This window comes from Aquarana catesbeiana, linkage group LG05, assembly GCF_042186555.1.
Source record: "Aquarana catesbeiana isolate 2022-GZ linkage group LG05, ASM4218655v1, whole genome shotgun sequence".
Taxonomy (NCBI): Eukaryota; Metazoa; Chordata; class Amphibia; order Anura; family Ranidae; genus Aquarana; species Aquarana catesbeiana.
In genome coordinates, this window is record NC_133328.1 from 651418773 (window position 1) to 651438482 (window position 19710).

General features: G+C 45.1%; 1 protein-coding gene across 3 annotated transcripts in view; it reads right to left on the reverse strand.

Annotated features, from left to right (window-relative positions):
* Positions 1-19710, reverse strand: part of KCNH2 (potassium voltage-gated channel subfamily H member 2) — a 293700-nt gene that overhangs the window by 138832 nt on the left and 135158 nt on the right. For all 3 annotated transcript variants that reach the window (XM_073632572.1, XM_073632571.1, XM_073632570.1), the window contains exon 5: positions 5772-5986. In XM_073632572.1, coding sequence (XP_073488673.1) covers positions 5772-5986 — 215 coding nt within the window. The remainder of the gene's footprint in view (positions 1-5771; positions 5987-19710) is intronic.

Genomic DNA, 19710 nt, shown 5'->3' on the forward strand with positions numbered 1-19710 from the left:
TGGGAGTCTCCAGTCAATATCTGGCATGACGGCCTCCAATCAAAATCTGACATGGCAGCGTCCCATCATAATTCAACATGGTGGTTTCCAGTCAAAAACTGACATGGCTTGTTTCTATCATAATCAAACATGGTGGCCTACAGTCAAAAACTGACATGGCTTGTTTCTATCATAATCAAACATGGTGGTCTACAGTCAAAAACTGACATGGCTTGTTTCTATCATAATCAAACATGGTGGTCTACAGTCAAAATCTGACATGGCGGTTTCCCATCATAATCCAACATGGCAGCCTCCAAAAAGTAGGAGTGCTTACGTAGCAAAGCTAAAATTAAATTAAATTACCATGGAGTCAGGAATTATTAGCTGGAAAGACATGATCTTACTAACTTGGAGAATCCATTAGTCACAGATGTCCGCGCATATTCCGTTTGCCATTAAACCATTATGACATCAGTGACTCGGCGTTCCTGTTAGGTAGACAAATCCTTGAAACTTGGAAAACAGAACCGAGCAGTGGCACTTTATTAATTTATACGGCGAGTCATTAATCACTCTCACAAATGAGCCCTGAACTCTGAGAATCCATCTTCATTGAGGGAACCTTGAAGAGAACATCGCTCTCCCCATCTCGTAGAAGTATCGGGAGACGGTAGCTTCATCCAAATCAAATCATCCCTGCTGCAACAAACGCCCGGCGGTCTGTTCGGCAGAGTATGCCTCTCCAAAGGGAACTTTTCTCATAAATCTTTCTGTACTATATTTCAGAGACGTAATGTTCACATTTCTGCCTTATATTTATTTTATGCCAAAGTAAATCAAACCTTCGACACACAGAGACAAAAAAAAAAATAGGTAGTGAGTGTATTATACAAGCAATATCGTGTTATAAAGCCCATCCACTCAGGGGAGATACAATATTTATACCTCGCGTACACAAAGCAGCCAATCTGTTGGCAACATTAGGTAAAGGTCACAGAAGAGCCAAAATCTACCAAAACTACGATGATGGCATTCTGCGATCACTATCCACTGACACTGGAAGAACTAACTGCCCTTTAGGAAATTTCAATGCCTTGACAACTTGCCCAAACCCCTTCACCAGAGACACAATTTAAAATGTCATCTACCATTATCCATCATGGTAACCACTGTGACCAAACACTGAACTCCCACCATCCCCCAGCTGAGAAGCTTCCATAGCAATATTTATGAATCAATAGAACAGAAGGCACCGGAAACAGCTCTCTGAAGACCACATTGATTTAATCAAGAAACTGCTAAAATATGTGCTCATCAATCAGCATTATCCAAACGACAATGTACATAATAGCCACCTGAGATGCCTCCAAAATTGTGACACAGTGCAACTAAGAAATGCTCTCCCTATTCAATTCTGTCAAACCAAGAAAAGTGCTCAGTACTATTTAATACTGCCCAACCAGGAGAAGTTCTCAGCAACATTCACTACTGTCCAACCAACAGAAGATCTCTGCACCACTCCATACTGTCCAACCAAGGGAAGGGCTCAGCACCTCTCAACACCGTCCAACCAAGAGAAGGTCTCTGCATAGCTCCATACATCCCAACCAAGAGAAGGTTTCAGCACCATTAAATACTGTCCAACTAAGAAAGGGTTTCAGCACCATTAAATACTGTCCAACTAAGAGAAGGTTTCAGCACCATTAAATACTGTCCAGCCAGGAGAAGGTCTCTGCACCACTCCACACTTTCCAACGTCTAAACTACGTGGCATGTCCACCAATGCTAGGAGTCTGGCGGACAAGATGGGAGAACTACTGTTGTTCGAGAAGGATTTCGATTTTATAGGAATTTCAGAGACTTGGTTCAACAGCACTCATGATTGACTGGTAACCATTAAAGGGTATTCCCTATATCGCAGGGATAGAGAGGGTAAAAAAAAAAAAAGGGGGAGGGTATGCCTGTATATCAAAAATGACACAGTACAAGTGAATGTGAGAGATGACATCATTAAGGGAGCAAGCGATGAGGTGGAATCCTTATGGGTAGGGCTACAAAGGGATGAAGCTAAGGGGAAAGTAATACTGGGAATATGCTATAGGCCCCCTAACCAGGCAAGAGCGGACCTCCTATCACAATTTGGATTAGCGGCAAGGATGGGACGTGTCATCATAATGGGGGATTTTAATTATCCAGACATAGACTGGGTGGAAGGAACTGCGCATTCATATAAGGCTCGCCAGTTCCAAAATGTCTTGTAGGACAACCTCACAGGTCAGAAGGTAAACGCACCAACTAGAAACAAAGCATTACTAGACCTACTGATTATCAACAATACAGACCTGATCACGGATGTGGAAATACGGGGCAATTTAGGAAACAGTGATCACAGGTCAATTGGCTTCAGTATAAATCAAACTAATAGGAAACATAAGGGGAATACAAAGACACTGAATTTCAAAAGGGCCAACTTCCCTAAACCACAAGCCTTGCTAGAAGATACAAATTGGGATAAAATCTTAGGAACAAACAACACGGAGGATAGATAGGTTTGCTTTAAGACCATATTAAATAAGGGTATTAGCCAGTGCATCCCTTTGGAAAAAATTTTTTAAAAGAGCTCATAAAAGTCCTCGGTGGTTTAACTCCAACGTAAAAATGCATATAAAAGCAAAGGAGAAAGCCTTCAAAAAAATACAAGGATGAGGGATCATCATCATCAGCGTTCCAACTTTACAAAGAATGCAACAAGAAATGTAAGGGTGCAATCAGGGCAGCCAGATAGAATACGAAAGGTACATAGCAGAGGAGAGTAAGAAAAATCCAAAGAAATTCTTTAAGTGCATAAATAGTAAAAAAGGGAGGTCAGATCATATTGATCCCATAAAGAATGATAAAGGGAATCTGGGTACTCAGGATGGGGAGATGGCGAAGGTATTGAATTTATTCTTCTCCTCAGTCTTCACAAGGGAATCTGGGGGCTTGAGTAACCAAAAAACTGCAATGTGTATCCTCATGTCACGTCACAGGAAGCACCCTCATGGCTAACAAAGGACAGAATTAGAAATAGACTTGAAAAACTTAACATTAATATGTCACTCGGACCAGATGGCTTGCACCCGAGGGTCCTTAAGGAACTAAGTCAAGTAATTGCCAGATCATTGTTCCTAATTTTTACGAACAGTCTATTGACTGGAATGGTACCAGCTTATTTGAGAAAAGCCAATATAGCACCAAATTTAAAAAGAGCCAAATCCCTAATTCCTGGGAATTACAGACCAGTTAGCCTAACATCAATAGTATGTAAACTCTTGGAGGGGATAAGGGACTATATACAAGATTTTAGTAATGAAAATTGTATCATTAGCAGTAATCAGCATGGATTCATGAAGAATAGTTCTTGCCAAACCAATCTATTAACCTTCTATGAGGAGGTGAGTTGCCATCTAGATAAAGGAAGGCCTGTAGACGTGGTGTATCTGGATTTTGCAAAAGCATTTGACACAGTTCCCCATAAACATTTACTGTACAAATAAGGTCCATTGGCATGGACCATAGGGTGAGTACATGGATTGAAAACTGGCTACAAGGGTGAGTTCAGAGGGTGGTGATAAATGGGGAGTACTCAGAATGGTCGGGGGTGGGTAGTGGGGTCCCCCAGGGTTCTGTGCTGGGACCAATCCTATTTAATTTGTTCATAAACGATCTGGAGGATGGGGTAAACAGTTCAATCTCTCTAAGCTAAGCAGGGCAATAACTTCTTCGCAGAATGTGGAAACCTTGCAAGAAGATCTGAACAAATGAATGGGGTGGGCAACTATATGGAAAATGAGGTTCAATGTGGAAAAATATAAAATAATGCATTTGGGTGGCAAAAATATGAATGCAATCTATAGACTGGGGGGGAGAACCTCTGGGGGAATCTAGGATGGAAAAGGACCTGGGGGTCCTAGTAGATGATAGGCTCAGCAATGACATGCAATGCCAAGCTGCTGCTAACAAAGCAAACAGAATATTGGCATTAAAAAGGGGATCAACTCCAGAGATAAAACGATAATTCTCCCGCTCTACAAGACTCTGGTCTGGCCGCACCTGGAGTATGCTGTCCAGTTCTGGGCACCAGTCCTCAGGAAGGATGTACTGGAAATGGAGCGAGTACAAAGAAGGGCAACAAAGCTAATAAAGTGTCTGGAAGATCTTAGTTATGAGGAAAGGTTGTGAGCACTGAACTTATTCTCTCTGGAGAAGAGACGCTTGAGAGGGGATATGATTTCAATATACAAATACCGTACTGGTGACCCCACGATAGGGAAAAAACTTTTCCATGTAAGGGAATTTAATAAGACGCGGCCATTCACTAAAACTTTAAGAAAAGCAGTTTAACCTTAAACTGCGTAGAGGGTTCGTTACTGTAAGAGTGGTTAGGATGTGGAATTCCCTTCCACAGGCGGTGGTTTTGGCGGGGAGCATCGATAATTTCAAAAAACTATTAGATAAGGACCTGAACGACCACAACATACAGGGATATACAATGTAATACTGACATATAATCACACACATAAGTTGGACTTGATGGACTTGTGTCTTTTTTCAATCCCGCCTATGTAACTATTTCACTATGTAACCAAGAGAAGGCCCCTGCACAACCCAATACTGTCCCACCATGGATAGGTCTCAACACCATTCAATATTGTCCAACTAACAGAAGGTCTCAGCATCACCCAATATTATCCAACCAAGAGAAGGACTCACAACCACTCAATACTGTCCAACCAAAAGAGGGTCTCTACAGCACTCAATACCGTAAAACCAAGGGAGGGTCCCTGCACTACTCAGTACTGTCCAACTAAGAGAAGGTCGGTCCCAGGACCATCCAATACAGTCCAACTATGAAAAGGTTGTAGCACCATTCATAAATTTCCAACCAAGAAAAGGTCTCACCACTCAACACTGTCCAACCAAAAGAAGGTCTCAGCACCACTCCATACCACATAATACTGTCCAGTTAGTAGAAGTTTTTAGCACCATCCAATACTGTCCAACCAAGAGTTAATACTGTCTGACCAAGACAGAGTTTCATTTTCATTCAATAAACCATGTGAAGGTTTCAGCATCATTCAGTACTGTCCAACCAAAAGAATGACTCAACGCCATATACTATCCAACCAAGAAAGGGTCTCTGCACCATTCAACACTGTCCAACCAAGAGAAGGTCTCTACACCATTCACTGTCCAACCAAGAGAAGGTCTCTACATGACTCAATGCTGTCCAACCAAAAGGGGAAGTTCTCTACATCACTCAATAATGTCCACCTAAGGGAAGGGCTCCGCACCACATAATACTGTTCAGTTAGGAGAAGGTTCAGCACCATCCAATACTGTCCAACCAAGAGAAGGTCTCAGCATCAGTTAAGCAGTTTGAAAATTACCTGAACATACATACTGTATGCAATATTTGATTGTTCTACTTCGTCAGCTTGTATCGGTCTGCATTTTATTAATAAATTGTACCTCTCGTGTGAAATTCTCACTTTTACAGTTATCACCAGAACATGTCTCCCTATAGGAAGATTGTTGCTGTAGATACACTTTACTCATAGTTTAGTTGTCATCAGTCATCACTCATCAACTAATGTTTTAGCTTTGACTTTCTTCCATTATGTTTGTTTTATGCAATAGTTCCGTAAATAAACTGATGAAACTGGTGAAACGATCTGACAACACAAAGTTATTTTGTTATGTTCATGCCAGCTGAACACACATTTATAGAAAGAAGATCATTGCCTTACCTGGGTGACCTTCTCCGTGACATTGTGGGTTCGTTCCTTCAGCTTGGTAGGAGCTATGATCTCCTTTTCATTGGAAGGTGAGGTGAGGAAGGAGTCTCCTTTAAAGTCCACAAAGTTCAGGGTGATCTGCGGGATCTTGCTAATTGTTCTGTACTTCATGAGATCCGAATCTGATGTAGAGTTTAGGAGATTCACTCGAACGTTGTTCATGGCACCTGCGGAGACAAAAACCGCATTAATACTGTTTACCCAAATGACAACACAGCCATCACAAATCCCTCACAGTCTGTTCCTAGCCTCCAACATGGACCAATGTGATCACTGGATCAATTGAGAGAGACCCCCATCCTGTGGATCATATCTGTGGAGAACTAAGCAATCGCAGCTGCTACACCGGTGAGTGTGCAGCCACTACTGGGCACAAAATGAAGCTACCAACAACCCTACCACAATTGTCCCATGGGCCTCGTCTTTTCAGTTAAACATCGATATGATTTTATTGCTCGTTTACTAACTTCAGACGATTGGTAGACAAGAGAGGGGTGGCAGATTGGGGCTTACGGATCCACGTGTTCTTAGTAGGTACCGAGGCCATTTCCCGGCAGTCACCAATCAGACTCAACGTTTTGGGCTGGTCTAATGCTAATTGGTGACCACGGAGAAGTAACTCTACATCATTATTATATATAAGGTCCCTCTTTGGGATTGTTTTTTTGCTATCTTTGTTCCACTGGGGAGATTTCCCTCCACTTCCTGTCTTGTAGACATTACTGCAGGTGACAGCAGATTGAGGGAAATTCACTCTAAAACATGAGGAACAGGTGTCCCCTTTTGACGATTTCCCCTCTAATCCTGTCTTGGCAACAACGCCAAATTTTGGATTTTCCATCACCTTTTAGTCCCAGAGACAATGGTAACCAGGACAAATTGAGAGGGCGGATCTCCCCAGCGGGAGCGCAGACAGCAATTAAAAACTGGACAATAAGGCCCCCTCCTCCATCCGAAACTAAAATGAAAGCTTAGGCTTGAGCTATACTGGATTACTAAAACTCATCCAGCCAGAGAATGAGGTAAAACATCCACAACATTCAGTACAGAGCGATGTCCAAAGAGCCTTCACCAAACCCAGCCAACCTTTCACCAAGCCTGGCTTCTATTACTGCCTGGCGCTGGGAAGTCTATGGAGTTCTGTTGTTGGGTGAAATGGGCTGGGAATCTGGATGTAATGGGCCCAAGAATTGACTGTAATGGGCCAGGAATTTCCTGTAATGGGCTGAGATTTTCCTGTAAAGGGCTGGGAATTGCCTGTAATAGGCTGGCATTTACCTGTAATAGGCTGGGATTTACCTGTAATAGGCCAGTAATTTGGCTGTCATGGGCCCAAGAATAACCTGTAATGGGATGGGAATATCCTAAATTGGACAGAGAATTTACCTGCAATGTGAGTAAATTTAGCTGTAATGGGCTTGGAATTCAGCGGTAAGGGGAATATGCCGGTAATGGGCAGGGATTGCATATAACGGGTCAGGAGTAGCCTGTATTGGGTTGGGAGTTGGCTGCAATGGGTCTATAATAGGTCTGTGTTTCACTATGGATGACAGGACTTTAAAACAAATACTACTAGAAATATTTAGTGAGAGGACATTTTTGAGGCTTCACCTGTTAGTGGCCCCCAGTCAGATCACAAGCTGGACTGATGGGCTCCTGAGCATTCCATGTATTAAATGGGCTCGATGTTAGAAATGTGTATGAATTGCCCACATGGGCTCCTCAGGACAAACAACTCAGGGAAGGAAAGAGATTATATTACTACTATTTAATCCCAGATGGACCGTGGAGACCTGTGGCCCTCTGCAAGCCTGCTTCATCCTCCATACGGCGATGCCATCTATTATACTGGTAGCGGATGGCATTACTCTGGCTGTGCCCCGGCCTGGTGTTCACAATCTCAGTTTTATTAGTGAACAAACACCTTCTGCCCTGTCTTATGAGCAGTATCTGGATGTCCTCTGTGGACTCTGCAGACATCACTTCGGAGTATAAAGATAAATAACACCTCTTAGTATTGCCTGTTCAGGGATTCTCCTTCCATCTCCCGCTATTCTCATCTCTATTATCACAGCCGCCCCCCTGGGACCTCCGGAGATAGGCACACATGAAGGGATTTCTGTAGTTGTTAAGAGCAAACTAAACCACCCAATTAGCATTCCAGTTCCCAACATTTTCAGGAATTTGGAATATATTGTAGAAGTTCTCACTCCAAACCCCCTGAGCACAAATTTTGTGCCTCGTAATTGTCTCTGACTGAGTGACATACCTGGAACCATGCAAATCAGCTCTCATCCACTCGGAAGGCATCTACAGAGGATCAGATGATTCGGAGATAGAAACAATTATCTTACTGGGACATTTCCCTCATCCTGAACTTTCTATATTTCTGAAATGTGATCTTATTGTGTTAAGGTGGACCATCCCTCATTTCACAATTAGTGATGAGGGTGTAGTATGGTGTGACCCCCAAGTGGCATTATATCATCTCAGGGTGGATCGTGGTGGGAAAAAAACAATCAACTGGGAGCCAATCACATTAATCCTTTTATATTTTACTTGCTCAATAAACTTTAGGAGAGAAGGTAGGGAGGGGTACAGGATATCCCAAGACAATATACCAATCCATATTCTATCAGCAAAATAGATGCTGGCTCTTATTATGGTGACTTCAGTCCTTCGGTAACAGCCTCCAAATTCCAATAGATCCTTTAGGAGCAGCTATAGATTGTCCTAATATTTTAGCAGCAGCCTGCCAATAGGACCTGGTTCTCTGAGCCCATGTGAGCAGTCAAAGGTTCGTTACGGAGCTCAGTAATGAGGTCTCCATGCTATGTCCATCCAGCAGAAGTTTCCCCTAAGTTCTCCTGGACATCCTTCAGCATAACAGTTTCCTCTGAAGATGTTCCCTCCGAGTTTCCACCTTCCTGCATCTTCTAGAGATGCTTCCTCTGGCTCTCCACCATCCAGCATCTTCTAGAGATGCTCTCTCTGGATAGCCACCTTCCTTCTTCCAGAAATGCTCTCTCTGGGTAGCAACCTTCTTGCTTCTACTAGAGATGCTCTCTCTGGGTCTCCACCTTCCTTTTCTTCTAGAGATGTTCCCTTTGGGTATCCACCTTCCTACATCTTCTAGAGATGCTCTTTCTGGGTAGCAACCTTCCTGCATCTTCTAGGGATGCTCCCTCTGGGTAGGCACCTTGCTTATCCAGAGATGTTCACTCTAAGTATCCAACTTCTTGCATCTTCTAGAGATGCTCTCTTTGGGTATCAACCTTCTTGCTTCTTCTAGAGATGCTTCCTCAGGGTTGGCACCTTCCTACTTATTCTAGAAATGCTCTCCTGGGTAGCAGCCTTCTTGCCTCTACTAGAGATGCTCTCTCTCTGGGTCTCCACCTTCCTTTATCTTCTAGAGATGTTCCCTCTGGGTAGCCATCATCCTGCTTCTTCTAGAGATGCTCACTCAGAGTAGCCACCATCCTGCATTTTCTAGAGGTGCTCTCTAGAACAAGCCAGCCCATTTTCCTTGGGCGTTGACTGGTGTTATATCTCAAGAAGAAGAGAGCTTCTCACTGTGGCATCCTCTCCAGGCAAAGGCTCAGAATGGAATACAAAGGCCCTCACAGCGGTAACCCCTTTAGGCAGCAGCTTGGGAGGGAAAGAACCTTCTAGAGCAGGGATATGCAATTAGCGGACCTCCAGCTGTTGCAGAACTACAAGTCCCACGAGGCACAGCGATCCTCTGACAGCCACAAGCATGTCACCCAGAGGCAGAGGCATGATGGGACTTGTAGTTCTGTAACAGCTGGAGGTCCGCTAATTGCATATCCCTGTTCTAGAGGGTTGCTCCTAATATCTATCCTTCCCTCAGTTTACATCTCTGGAGTAAATCCCTCATTGATTGGCCAAGGCAGATACATTTTCAGGACCTGGGACTGAACCTGCGATCTCTGCCATGTCTGCCGATGTCTCTTCTTGCTGAGCCACCTGAGACGCTGGACAGTTCCTTGCACAAGTCCTTGAATGATCTTGCCTTGTCTGTTACTGGTGAACCTTGAACTTTTTGCTCCTCCCATGAACTTCCTAATTTAAGCCACGCCTCTGCACTTCCTGTTTGCCAGATTATTGTGCTCTCTCCAGCCAATATCTAGCTCTTGTCACTCCTGCTGCTGTTCGTATCTTCACTACCACTCATTACCGATCTTTGGCTTGTTCCTCAACTACGCTTCTGCTTGATCCCAACCTGCAACCACTCGTTACCGACCTCTGGCTTGTTTACTGACTACGTTTCTGCTTGATCCCTACCTGCTATATCTGCTACTGGACCCCGGCTTGCTCACCTCCTGGTGGGGCGATCCTGAGGACTGAGACTTGGTACTAATACACAGCAAAACCCATCCCCACCATCAGGAGCTCTGGTGAACACTGGTTAGTGCTTAGACCCGTACCTTGGGTGAGCCCGCGTCATCCACTAGGGTGACCTGCTGGGGCTCTGATCTCTCACTTCCGTACAAAACAAAAAAAAAAAAAACATACTATAAATTCTGACCAATAAGATTGATGGGAAAAGTCGGACCAATTAGAAGTCCCAGTCCCCGGGTTAATGAGGGGAATCCGGTTATGAGATGGGATTACGGAGGAAGGTTCCGGATAATCAGCTCAGCCGGTAATGAATTGGCCGTTTCTCCTCTCCGGATTATCATTACCGAGGTCTTCCCCGATGGAGGGAGGGGAATGGAGAGCCAGAGAGCCGCCACAGCACAGGCAGCCATTAGCCGTCCACTGAGGAGCATTGATGGGCTGCTGAGGTCATCATTGTGATCGGTCCCGGCTCCGCCCCCATCCTCAGGAAGAGGAGAGCACAGGACCAGCCCTATGGATAGCACATTGAAGAGGAACTCCGGACAAAACAGAACCGACCCTACGGAGAACCTCTGAGAGCCAATCATTAAAGGGGAACTCCGGACAAAACAGAACAGAAACGACCCTACGGAGAACCTCTGAGAGGCAATCATTAAAGGGGAACTCCGGACAAAACAGAACCGACCCTACAGAGAACCTCTGAGAGCCAATCATTAAAGGGGAACTCCGGACAAAACAGAACAGAACCGACCCTACGGAGAACCTCTGAGAGCCAATCATTAAAGGGGAACTCCGGACAAAACAGAACAGGACCGACCCTACGGAGAACCTCTGAGAGCCAATCATTAAAGGGGAACTCCGGACAAAACAGAACAGAACCGACCCTACGGAGAACCTCTAAAAGCAAATCATTAAAGGGGAACCCCGGACAAAACAGAACAGAACCGACCCTAAAGAGAACCTCTGAGAGCCAATCATTAAAGGGGAACTCCGGACAAAACAGAACAGAACCGACCCTACAGAGAACCTCTGAGAGCCAATCATTAAAGGGGAACTCCGGACAAAACAGAACAGAACCGACCCTACGGAGAACCTCTGAGAGCCAATCATTAAAGGGGAACTCCAGACAAAACAGAACAGAACCGACCCTATAAAGAACCTCTGAGAGCCAATCATTAAAGGGGAACTCCGGACAAAACGGAACAGAACCGACCCTACGGAGAACCTCTGAGAGTCAATCATTAAAGGGGAACTCCGGACAAAACAGAACAGAACCGACCCTACGGAGAACCTCTGAGAGCCAATCATTAAAGGGGAACTCCGGACAAAACAGAACAGAACCGACCCTACGGAGAACCTCTGAGAGCCAATCATTAAAGGGGAACTCCGGACAAAACAGAACAGAACCGACCCTACGGAGAACCTCTGAGAGCCAATCATTAAAGGGGAACTCCAGACAAAACAGAACAGAACCGACCCTACGGAGAACCTCTGAGAGCCAATCATTAAAGGGGAACTCCGGACAAAACAGAACAGAACCGACCCTACGGAGAACCTCTGAGAGCCAATCATTAAAGGGGAACTCCGGACAAAACGGAACAGAACCGACCCTATAAAGAACCTCTGAGAGTCAATCATTAAAGGGGAACTCCAGACAAAACAGAACAGAACCGACCCTACGGAGAACCTCTGAGAGCCAATCATTAAAGGGGAACTCCAGACAAAACAGAACAGAACCGACCCTATAAAGAACCTCTGAGAGCCAATCATTAAAGGGGAACTCCGGACAAAACGGAACAGAACCGACCCTACGGAGAACCTCTGAGAGTCAATCATTAAAGGGGAACTCCAGACAAAACAGAACAGAACCGACCCTACGGAGAACCTCTGAGAGCCAATCATTAAAGGGGAACTCAGGACAAATCAGAACAGAACCCCCCTACAGGGATGTCACAGATTTTTTTTTTTAAAGGGGAGCTCCAGAGAAAACAGAACCCCTATACAGGGATGTCACAGATCTCAATAAAGGGGAACTCCAGACAAAGCTCACAGATGTCATAGGACAGGAAGTAAAGGAGAATCTCCCATACGGAATCACAGGAGAGGAAGTGAGGGAGAATCTTCCATGTGGGTTCATATGACAGGAAGTGAGGGGGAAATTCCCACATGTGGTCACAGGACAGGAAATGAGGAAGGATCTCCCACATGGGTGTTACAGGACAGGAAGTGATGGAGAATATCCTATATGAGGTCACAGGACAGGAAGTGAGGGGGAAATTCCCATATGTGGGTCACAGGACAGGAAATGAGGGAGAATCTCCCATATGGGTTCTCAGGACTGGATATGAGGAAGAATCTCTCATTTGGGTGTCACAGGACTGGAAGTGAGGGAGAATCTCCCATATGGGGTCACAGGACTGGATGTGAGGAAGAATCTCCCATTTGGGTGACACAGGACAGGAAGTGAAGTATAATCTTCCATATGTGGGTCACAGGAAAGGAAGTGAGGGAGAATCTCCCACACGGGGTCACAGAACACGAAGTGAAGTATAATCTCCCATATGGGGGTCACAGGAAAGGAAGTGGAGGAGAATCTCCCATATGAGGGTCACAGGAAAGGAAGTGAAGTATAATCTCCCATATGGGGGTCACAGGAAAGGAAGTGGAGGAGAATCTCCCATATGGGGTCACAAAACCCAAAGCCTCAAATATTGAAGCTTACCAGTCATTAGATGTGGTGGCTGCATTCTGTTTATTTTTTTAGGCTTTTTTCCCTCTGTTTTCTCACTGTATTAGAGCGCCCCCACTCAGGAGGAAGGAGCATAGGGGACAGCAGCATTGTCAGTCTGGGGGGGGGGGAAGGGAGATGGACTAACAGATTGAAGCCAAACTCCAGATCACACTCTATAATCAGTTACAGTAACAGTTTTTTTTCCTTTTGGGATAAAGGTTTTACATCAGTAAATAAAAGCTGATCATTGTAAGCACCTCTGCCAGTGATAAATGGTTTGTCTCATCCATGCAACTGCTACATGGAGAGCTTGTTCTGTTAGAAAAACACCAGATTTACTGGCTGGATCAGATGAAAATAAAGGAAAGAAAGCCTAAAAATTAAAAACAAATGCAGACGTCACATCTAAGAATTGGTAATCTGCAACATAAGAAACGTTTATTTTTTGGGTGTACAGTAGGTGCCGCCGATATTGTGTCAATCTTGCCGCTGTTAACGGCGAGATTGACACCTGCGAACCCCATCGCAGGAGCCAGCACCGAGCTCTGTCGCTCCTCCCGCCGCCGTCCCCAATGAATTCCTATTCTCTGTCGCTCCTCCCGCTCGCCGCCCCCAATGGATTCCTATTCTCTGTCGCTCCTCCCGCTCACCGCCCCCAATGAATTCCTATTCTCTGTCACTCCTCCCGCTCACCGCCCCCAATGGATTCCTATTCTCTGTCGCTCCTCCCGCTCACCGCCCCCAATGGATTCCTATTCTCTGTCGCTCCTCCCGCTCACCGCCCCCAATGGATTCCTATCCTCTGTCGCTCCTCCCGCTCACCGCCCCCAATGGATTCCTATTCTCTGTCGCTCCTCCCGCTCACCGCCCCCAATGGATTCCTATTCTCTGTCGCTCCTCCCGCTCACCGCCCCCAATGGATTCCTATTCTCTGTCGCTCCTCCCGCTCACCGCCCCCAATGGATTCCTATCCTCTGTCGCTCCTCCCGCTCACCGCCCCCAATGGATTCCTATTCTCTGTCGCTCCTCCCGCTCACCGCCCCCAATGGATTCCTATTCTCTGTCGCTCCTCCCGCTCACCGCCCCCAATGGATTCCTATCCTCTGTCGCTCCTCCCGCTCACCGCCCCCAATGGATTCCTATTCTCTGTCGCTCCTCGCGCTCGCTGCCCCCAATGGATTCCTATTCTCTGTCGCTCCTCCCGCTCACACCCCCAATGGATTCCTATTCTCTGTCGCTCCTCGCGCTCGCTGCCCCCAATGGATTCCTATTCTCTGTCGCTCCTCCCGCTCACACCCCCAATGGATTCCTATTCTCTGTCGCTCCTCCCGCTCACCGCCCCCAATGGATTCCTATTCTCTGTCGCTCCTCCCGCTCACCGCCCCCAATGGATTCCTATTCTCTGTCGCTCCTCCCGCTCACCGCCCCCAATGGATTCCTATTCTCTGTCGCTCCTCCCGCTCACCGCCCCCAATGGATTCCTATCCTCTGTCGCTCCTCCCGCTCACCGCCCCCAATGGATTCCTATCCTCTGTCACTCCTCCCGCTCACACCCCCAATGGATTCCTATTCTCTGTCGCTCCTCGCGCTCGCTGCCCCCAATGGATTCCTATTCTCTGTCGCTCCTCCCGCTCACACCCCCAATGGATTCCTATTCTCTGTCGCTCCTCGCGCTCGCTGCCCCCAATGGATTCCTATTCTCTGTCGCTCCTCCCGCTCGCCGCCCCCAATGGATTCCTATTCTCTGTCGCTCCTCCCGCTCACCGCCCCCAATGAATTCCTATTCTCTGTCACTCCTCCCGCTCACCGCCCCCAATGGATTCCTATTCTCTGTCGCTCCTCCCGCTCACCGCCCCCAATGAATTCCTATTCTCTGTCGCTCCTCCCGCTCGCCGCCCCCAATGGATTCCTATCCTCTGTCGCTCCTCCCGCTCACACCCCCAATGGATTCCTATTCTCTGTCGCTCCTCCCGCTCGCCGCCCCCAATGGATTCCTATCCTCTGTCGCTCCTCCCGCTCACACCCCCAATGGATTCCTATTCTCTGTCGCTCCTCGCGCTCGCTGCCCCCAATGGATTCCTATTCTCTGTCGCTCCTCCCGCTCACACCCCCAATGGATTCCTATTCTCTGTCGCTCCTCGCGCTCGCCGCCCCCAATGGATTCCTATTCTCTGTCGCTCCTCCCGCTCACCGCCCCCAATAAATTCCTATTCTCTGTCGCTCCTCCCGCTCGCCGCCCCCAATGGATTCCTATGGCTGCGCGGCATCTTGTGGGGTCGGCGAGCGCGAGAAGCACAGCCTCGCAGCGGTGATTTCCAGCGCAATCCTATCGCGCTGGAAACACAATATCGGCGGCAGGTGCTGTAATACCACTTTAAGGTCAACAGAGGCTACTTATGATCTCCACTTCTTATGTTGTAAGGGGGGACTCTGGATGTAAAGGGGGCTCTCATATACAGTGCCTTGCAAAAGTATTCACCCCCTTGGCTTTTTACCCATTTTGTTACGATACAGCCTTTAGTTCAATGTTTTTTTTAATCTGAATTATATGTGATGGATCAGAACACAAGAGTCTAAGTTGGTGAAGTAAAATTAGAAAAACATATACATTAAACTAGGGATGCACTGAAATTTCGGCCGCCAAAACAGATTGGCCGAAAATGTTTTTTTCGGAAATTTGCAGAAAGAGAATCCGTGCCGATAATGGCGCCGAAAATCGCTCATGCGCAGTAGCGGTGGGATGAACCAGTGGGTGACGTTGTCACTTTGTCAGTGTAGTATAGTTATATATATTTAATAAATATATAGTATAATTTATTGCATAGTGCCATGTTTAAAAAATGAATGTGCTTGCTGTCATGTCAGTGTAGTATTACTTATAATACTACACTGACAAAGTGACAAATTCAATGACAACAAGCACATGAAGTTTATAGTATACTACAGAATAGCTAAAAAGCATGCAAATGCTATTTGAAAGCAATCCATTCCATTTCAAATCAAATTTAATCAGTTCAATTATCTTTTTGGTACAAGTCAGATGTACTGCAGTGCAGACATAACTACCTTGCATGGCAAGAGCTGCACCGTAAAAAAAAAAAAAAAAAAAAAAAAAAAAAAAAAAGATTGGTTAGTTTTTTATTTTTTAAAGCTGCCTCCTGGGGTTTAGCTTTTAAATTGATTTCGCCCCCCCCCCCCCCCACTCAGATTTCACTCCCACTATAAAAAATTGTTCTATGCTATTATTCTGCGCTACCAGGAAAAGTGAACCATGTCTGCAGTGTGGAAATATTTTAAAGTTTCTGATAAAGTCCCCAAATTTGCAATCTGTAGTCTTTGCTCAGCAGAAATTTCAAGAGGGGGTACAGCGCCAGGGCATTTTTCAACATCTTAGGTTTGATACACCACCTGAAAACACGTCATCCAGCATACAGAATACAAGAAAACAGCGCCGCTCCCAAAAAGTGCCTCAGGCTCAACACCATCTGTGGCCACAGTCTTTGAAAAGGTTAAAACATTTACAAGTGACAGTCCCGAAGCTCGTGCCATTACAGATAAAATTATGGAATTTATTGCATTAGAGGACCAGCCATTCTCTGTTGTGGAGGACGTTGGATTCCGTAGGCTCATGCAACATATTGAGCCGCGTTACTCACTACCAAGCAGACGCTACTTTACAGATACCCGTCTACATGAATTGTTTAGCAGTGTTAGAAAACACATTCAGGAGCTCATGACTACCAACATCATAGCAATCAGTTTTACTACCGACATTTGGAGTTCAGACGTCAATCCAACGAGCATGCTCAGCCTGACAGCGCAGTGCATGGCAAATTTCAATTGCAGAACATCCTACTTAACGCACGCGAGTTTGTTGGATCACATACTGCAGCAGCAATATCTGATGCTTTAAAAACCATGCTTGACACTTGGCACATTGAGAAGTCCTAAAGTGCATTTGATCGTCTGAGATAATGCGCGGAACATGGCAAAGGCAATGGAGGACAGTGAACTTAAAAGCATACCGTGCATGGCACACACGCTACAATTGGCTGTGAATGAAGGATTGCTGAGTCAGCGCACCATATCTGAAATCGTATCAAAAGGAAGAAAAATTGTGGGTCACTTTAAGCATTCTCCGCTTGCTTACTCCAGATTACAAGCTTTGCAGATGCAGTTTGGAATGGCACCTAAACGACTGCAGCAAGATGTGGCCACTCGTTGGAACAGCACCTACTATATGCTGTAAAGTCTTTTTCGAACAAAAGCGTGTTTTAGCTGCATACATTGCAGATTACGAGCTGCCGGCAACGTTGAGCGCACATCAGTGGACGTTAGTTGAAAATAGTTTGTCTCTTCTATCTCCATTTGAACAGTAAACAAAAGAAATAAGCTCAGATAATGCTTCCATTGCTGAAGTTATCCCCTTGATTGCTGCACTGAAGCGTCTGCTTGGAAAAGAGGTAGAAACAGACTATGGCATAAAAACGGCTAAAACCACTCTACTGGAGGCCGTTACCAACCGGCTTCGAGACACCGAGTCCAACCCTCTGTACTGCATTGCAACCGTTCTAGATCCTCGATTTAAAAAGCATTATTTTAATGTGGAGAAAAAGCAGCGTGCACGGGAAATGATACTGGAACAAATGGAGGTGGTGGAAGTATCTGGTGAAGGAGTTTCGAGGTGTCGCACAGAGGAAAGTGAGAAGAAACGGCTGCATACAAGTGAAGAGGAACACGCTCCCTCCATATCTGATATGTTTGAAGAAATTTTACACGAATGCACCTCAATCCAAAGCGGTGCCACAACAAGTGCAGCTACCCAACAGCTGGACGTTTATTTAGCTGAACAGCCTATCGCCAGAAGCGACAATCCCCTTGAGTACTGGCGCATCAACAAAGAGCGTTTTCCTTTGCTTGCACAGATTGCACGCAGATATTTATCTGCTCCAAGCACCAGTACAGAGAGTCAGAGACTATCCAGTCTAGCATCTCATATTCTTTATGAGAAGGGAAACCGTCTCTCCTGTGAGAAAGCTGAACAGCTTTTGTTCCTAAAGCGAAATCTGCCACTTTTACTGAAATAGATTTATAAATCCGTAGCATAGACCAGTTCATTTACCATGCTGAACATAGTAAATGAATTGGTATTGGACTGTGCTATTGGACAATTGGAACATACAACATAGTATGACTGACTACCTAGTATGTTCCAATTGTCTAGTTGTGACATTTGTTGGTTGTTCATTGTAGTTCTTCTACAGTTTTTTGCACTTCTTCAATTTAAGAGAGAACTCCAGATTTTGAACTACTGTACATAAATAGTTTGTTGTTGTTGGGCCAAACTATGTCTCTCCCTAAGCTGTCCGCCGGCTGCATGTGCAAATGCAAAACGGTATATACCGCACTGTGTTCCGGGTATGGGCGGAGACTTCCAGAAACACACACTAGTCTACATTGCTTGCTGTCATTGGCTGAGCACCGCTGCAAGTCTCCGCCCATACCCGGGGCGGGAACACAGTGCAGTCTACTGTATGACTATGTATGTAACCCGCAGCTACATATATACACTTTTATATCGCACATCCAGCCGCTGACACCTTAGGGAGAGAACTGAATTACTAGTTCTGATTTAAGTTGAAAATTAATAAAATAAAAAAAAATCTTCTTACTTCTTAGACTTAGTCTTAGGCATTTTTATATTTATTATTTTTTATGCCTTTTTTTGTTTTGTTTTTATTTTATTTTGTTGTTATGGTGCAATGTGCACTGACTGCAGTCTGCACTGCAGGATATGCTGTAGTTACTTTAATTTATTATAATTTTGCATTTTATTTGATTTTATCTTCTGTCGCCAATTTATGTGGGTTGCTTTTTATTAAAGTACATATTTACATTACTGGACTGTACTATTCTTTTATTCATGAAATTAATGGATTAAGTTAAATATGAATAATATAACGTATATAACACAATTTTATGTATTAAATAATTTTTCTGTTTAATATATAAAAAAAAAAAAGCCATTTTCGGTATCAGTCAATTTCGGTTTCTGTTTTCGGCCTAGTGTATTTTTCATTTTCGGTATCAGTTTCGGCACCAAAAAACCCATTCAGTGCACCCCTACATTAAACTATTTTTCAGAAATAAAAAAACTGATAATTGTCATGTGGGTATGTATTCACCCCCTTTGTTATGAAGCCCATAAAAAGCTCTGGTGCCACCAATTATCTTCAGAAGTCACATAATTAGTGAAATGATGTCCATCTGTGTGCAATCTAAGTGTCACATGATCTGTCATTACATAGACACACCTTTGTGAAAGGCCCCAGAGGCTGCAACACCTAAGCAAGAGGCACCACTAACCAAACACTGCCATGAAGACCAAGGAACTCTCCAAACAAGTAAGGGACAATGTTGTTGAGAAGTACAAGTCAGGGTTAGGTTATAAAATAATATCCAAATCTTTGATGATCCCTAGGAGCCGCATCAAATCTATCATAACCAAATGGAAAGAACATGGCACAACAGCAAACCTGCCAAGAGACGGCCGCACACCAAAACTCACAGACCGGGCAAGGAGGGCATTAATCAGAGAGGAGCACAGAGACCTAAGGTAACCCTGGAGGAGCTGCAGAGTTCCACAGCAGAGACTGGAGTATCTGTACATAGGACCACAATAAGCTGTACGCTCCATAGAGTTGGGCTTTATGGCAGTGTGGCCAGAAGAAAGACATTACTTTCACCAAAAAACAAAATAGAACGTTTTGAGTTTGGGAAAGCGCATGTGGGAGACTC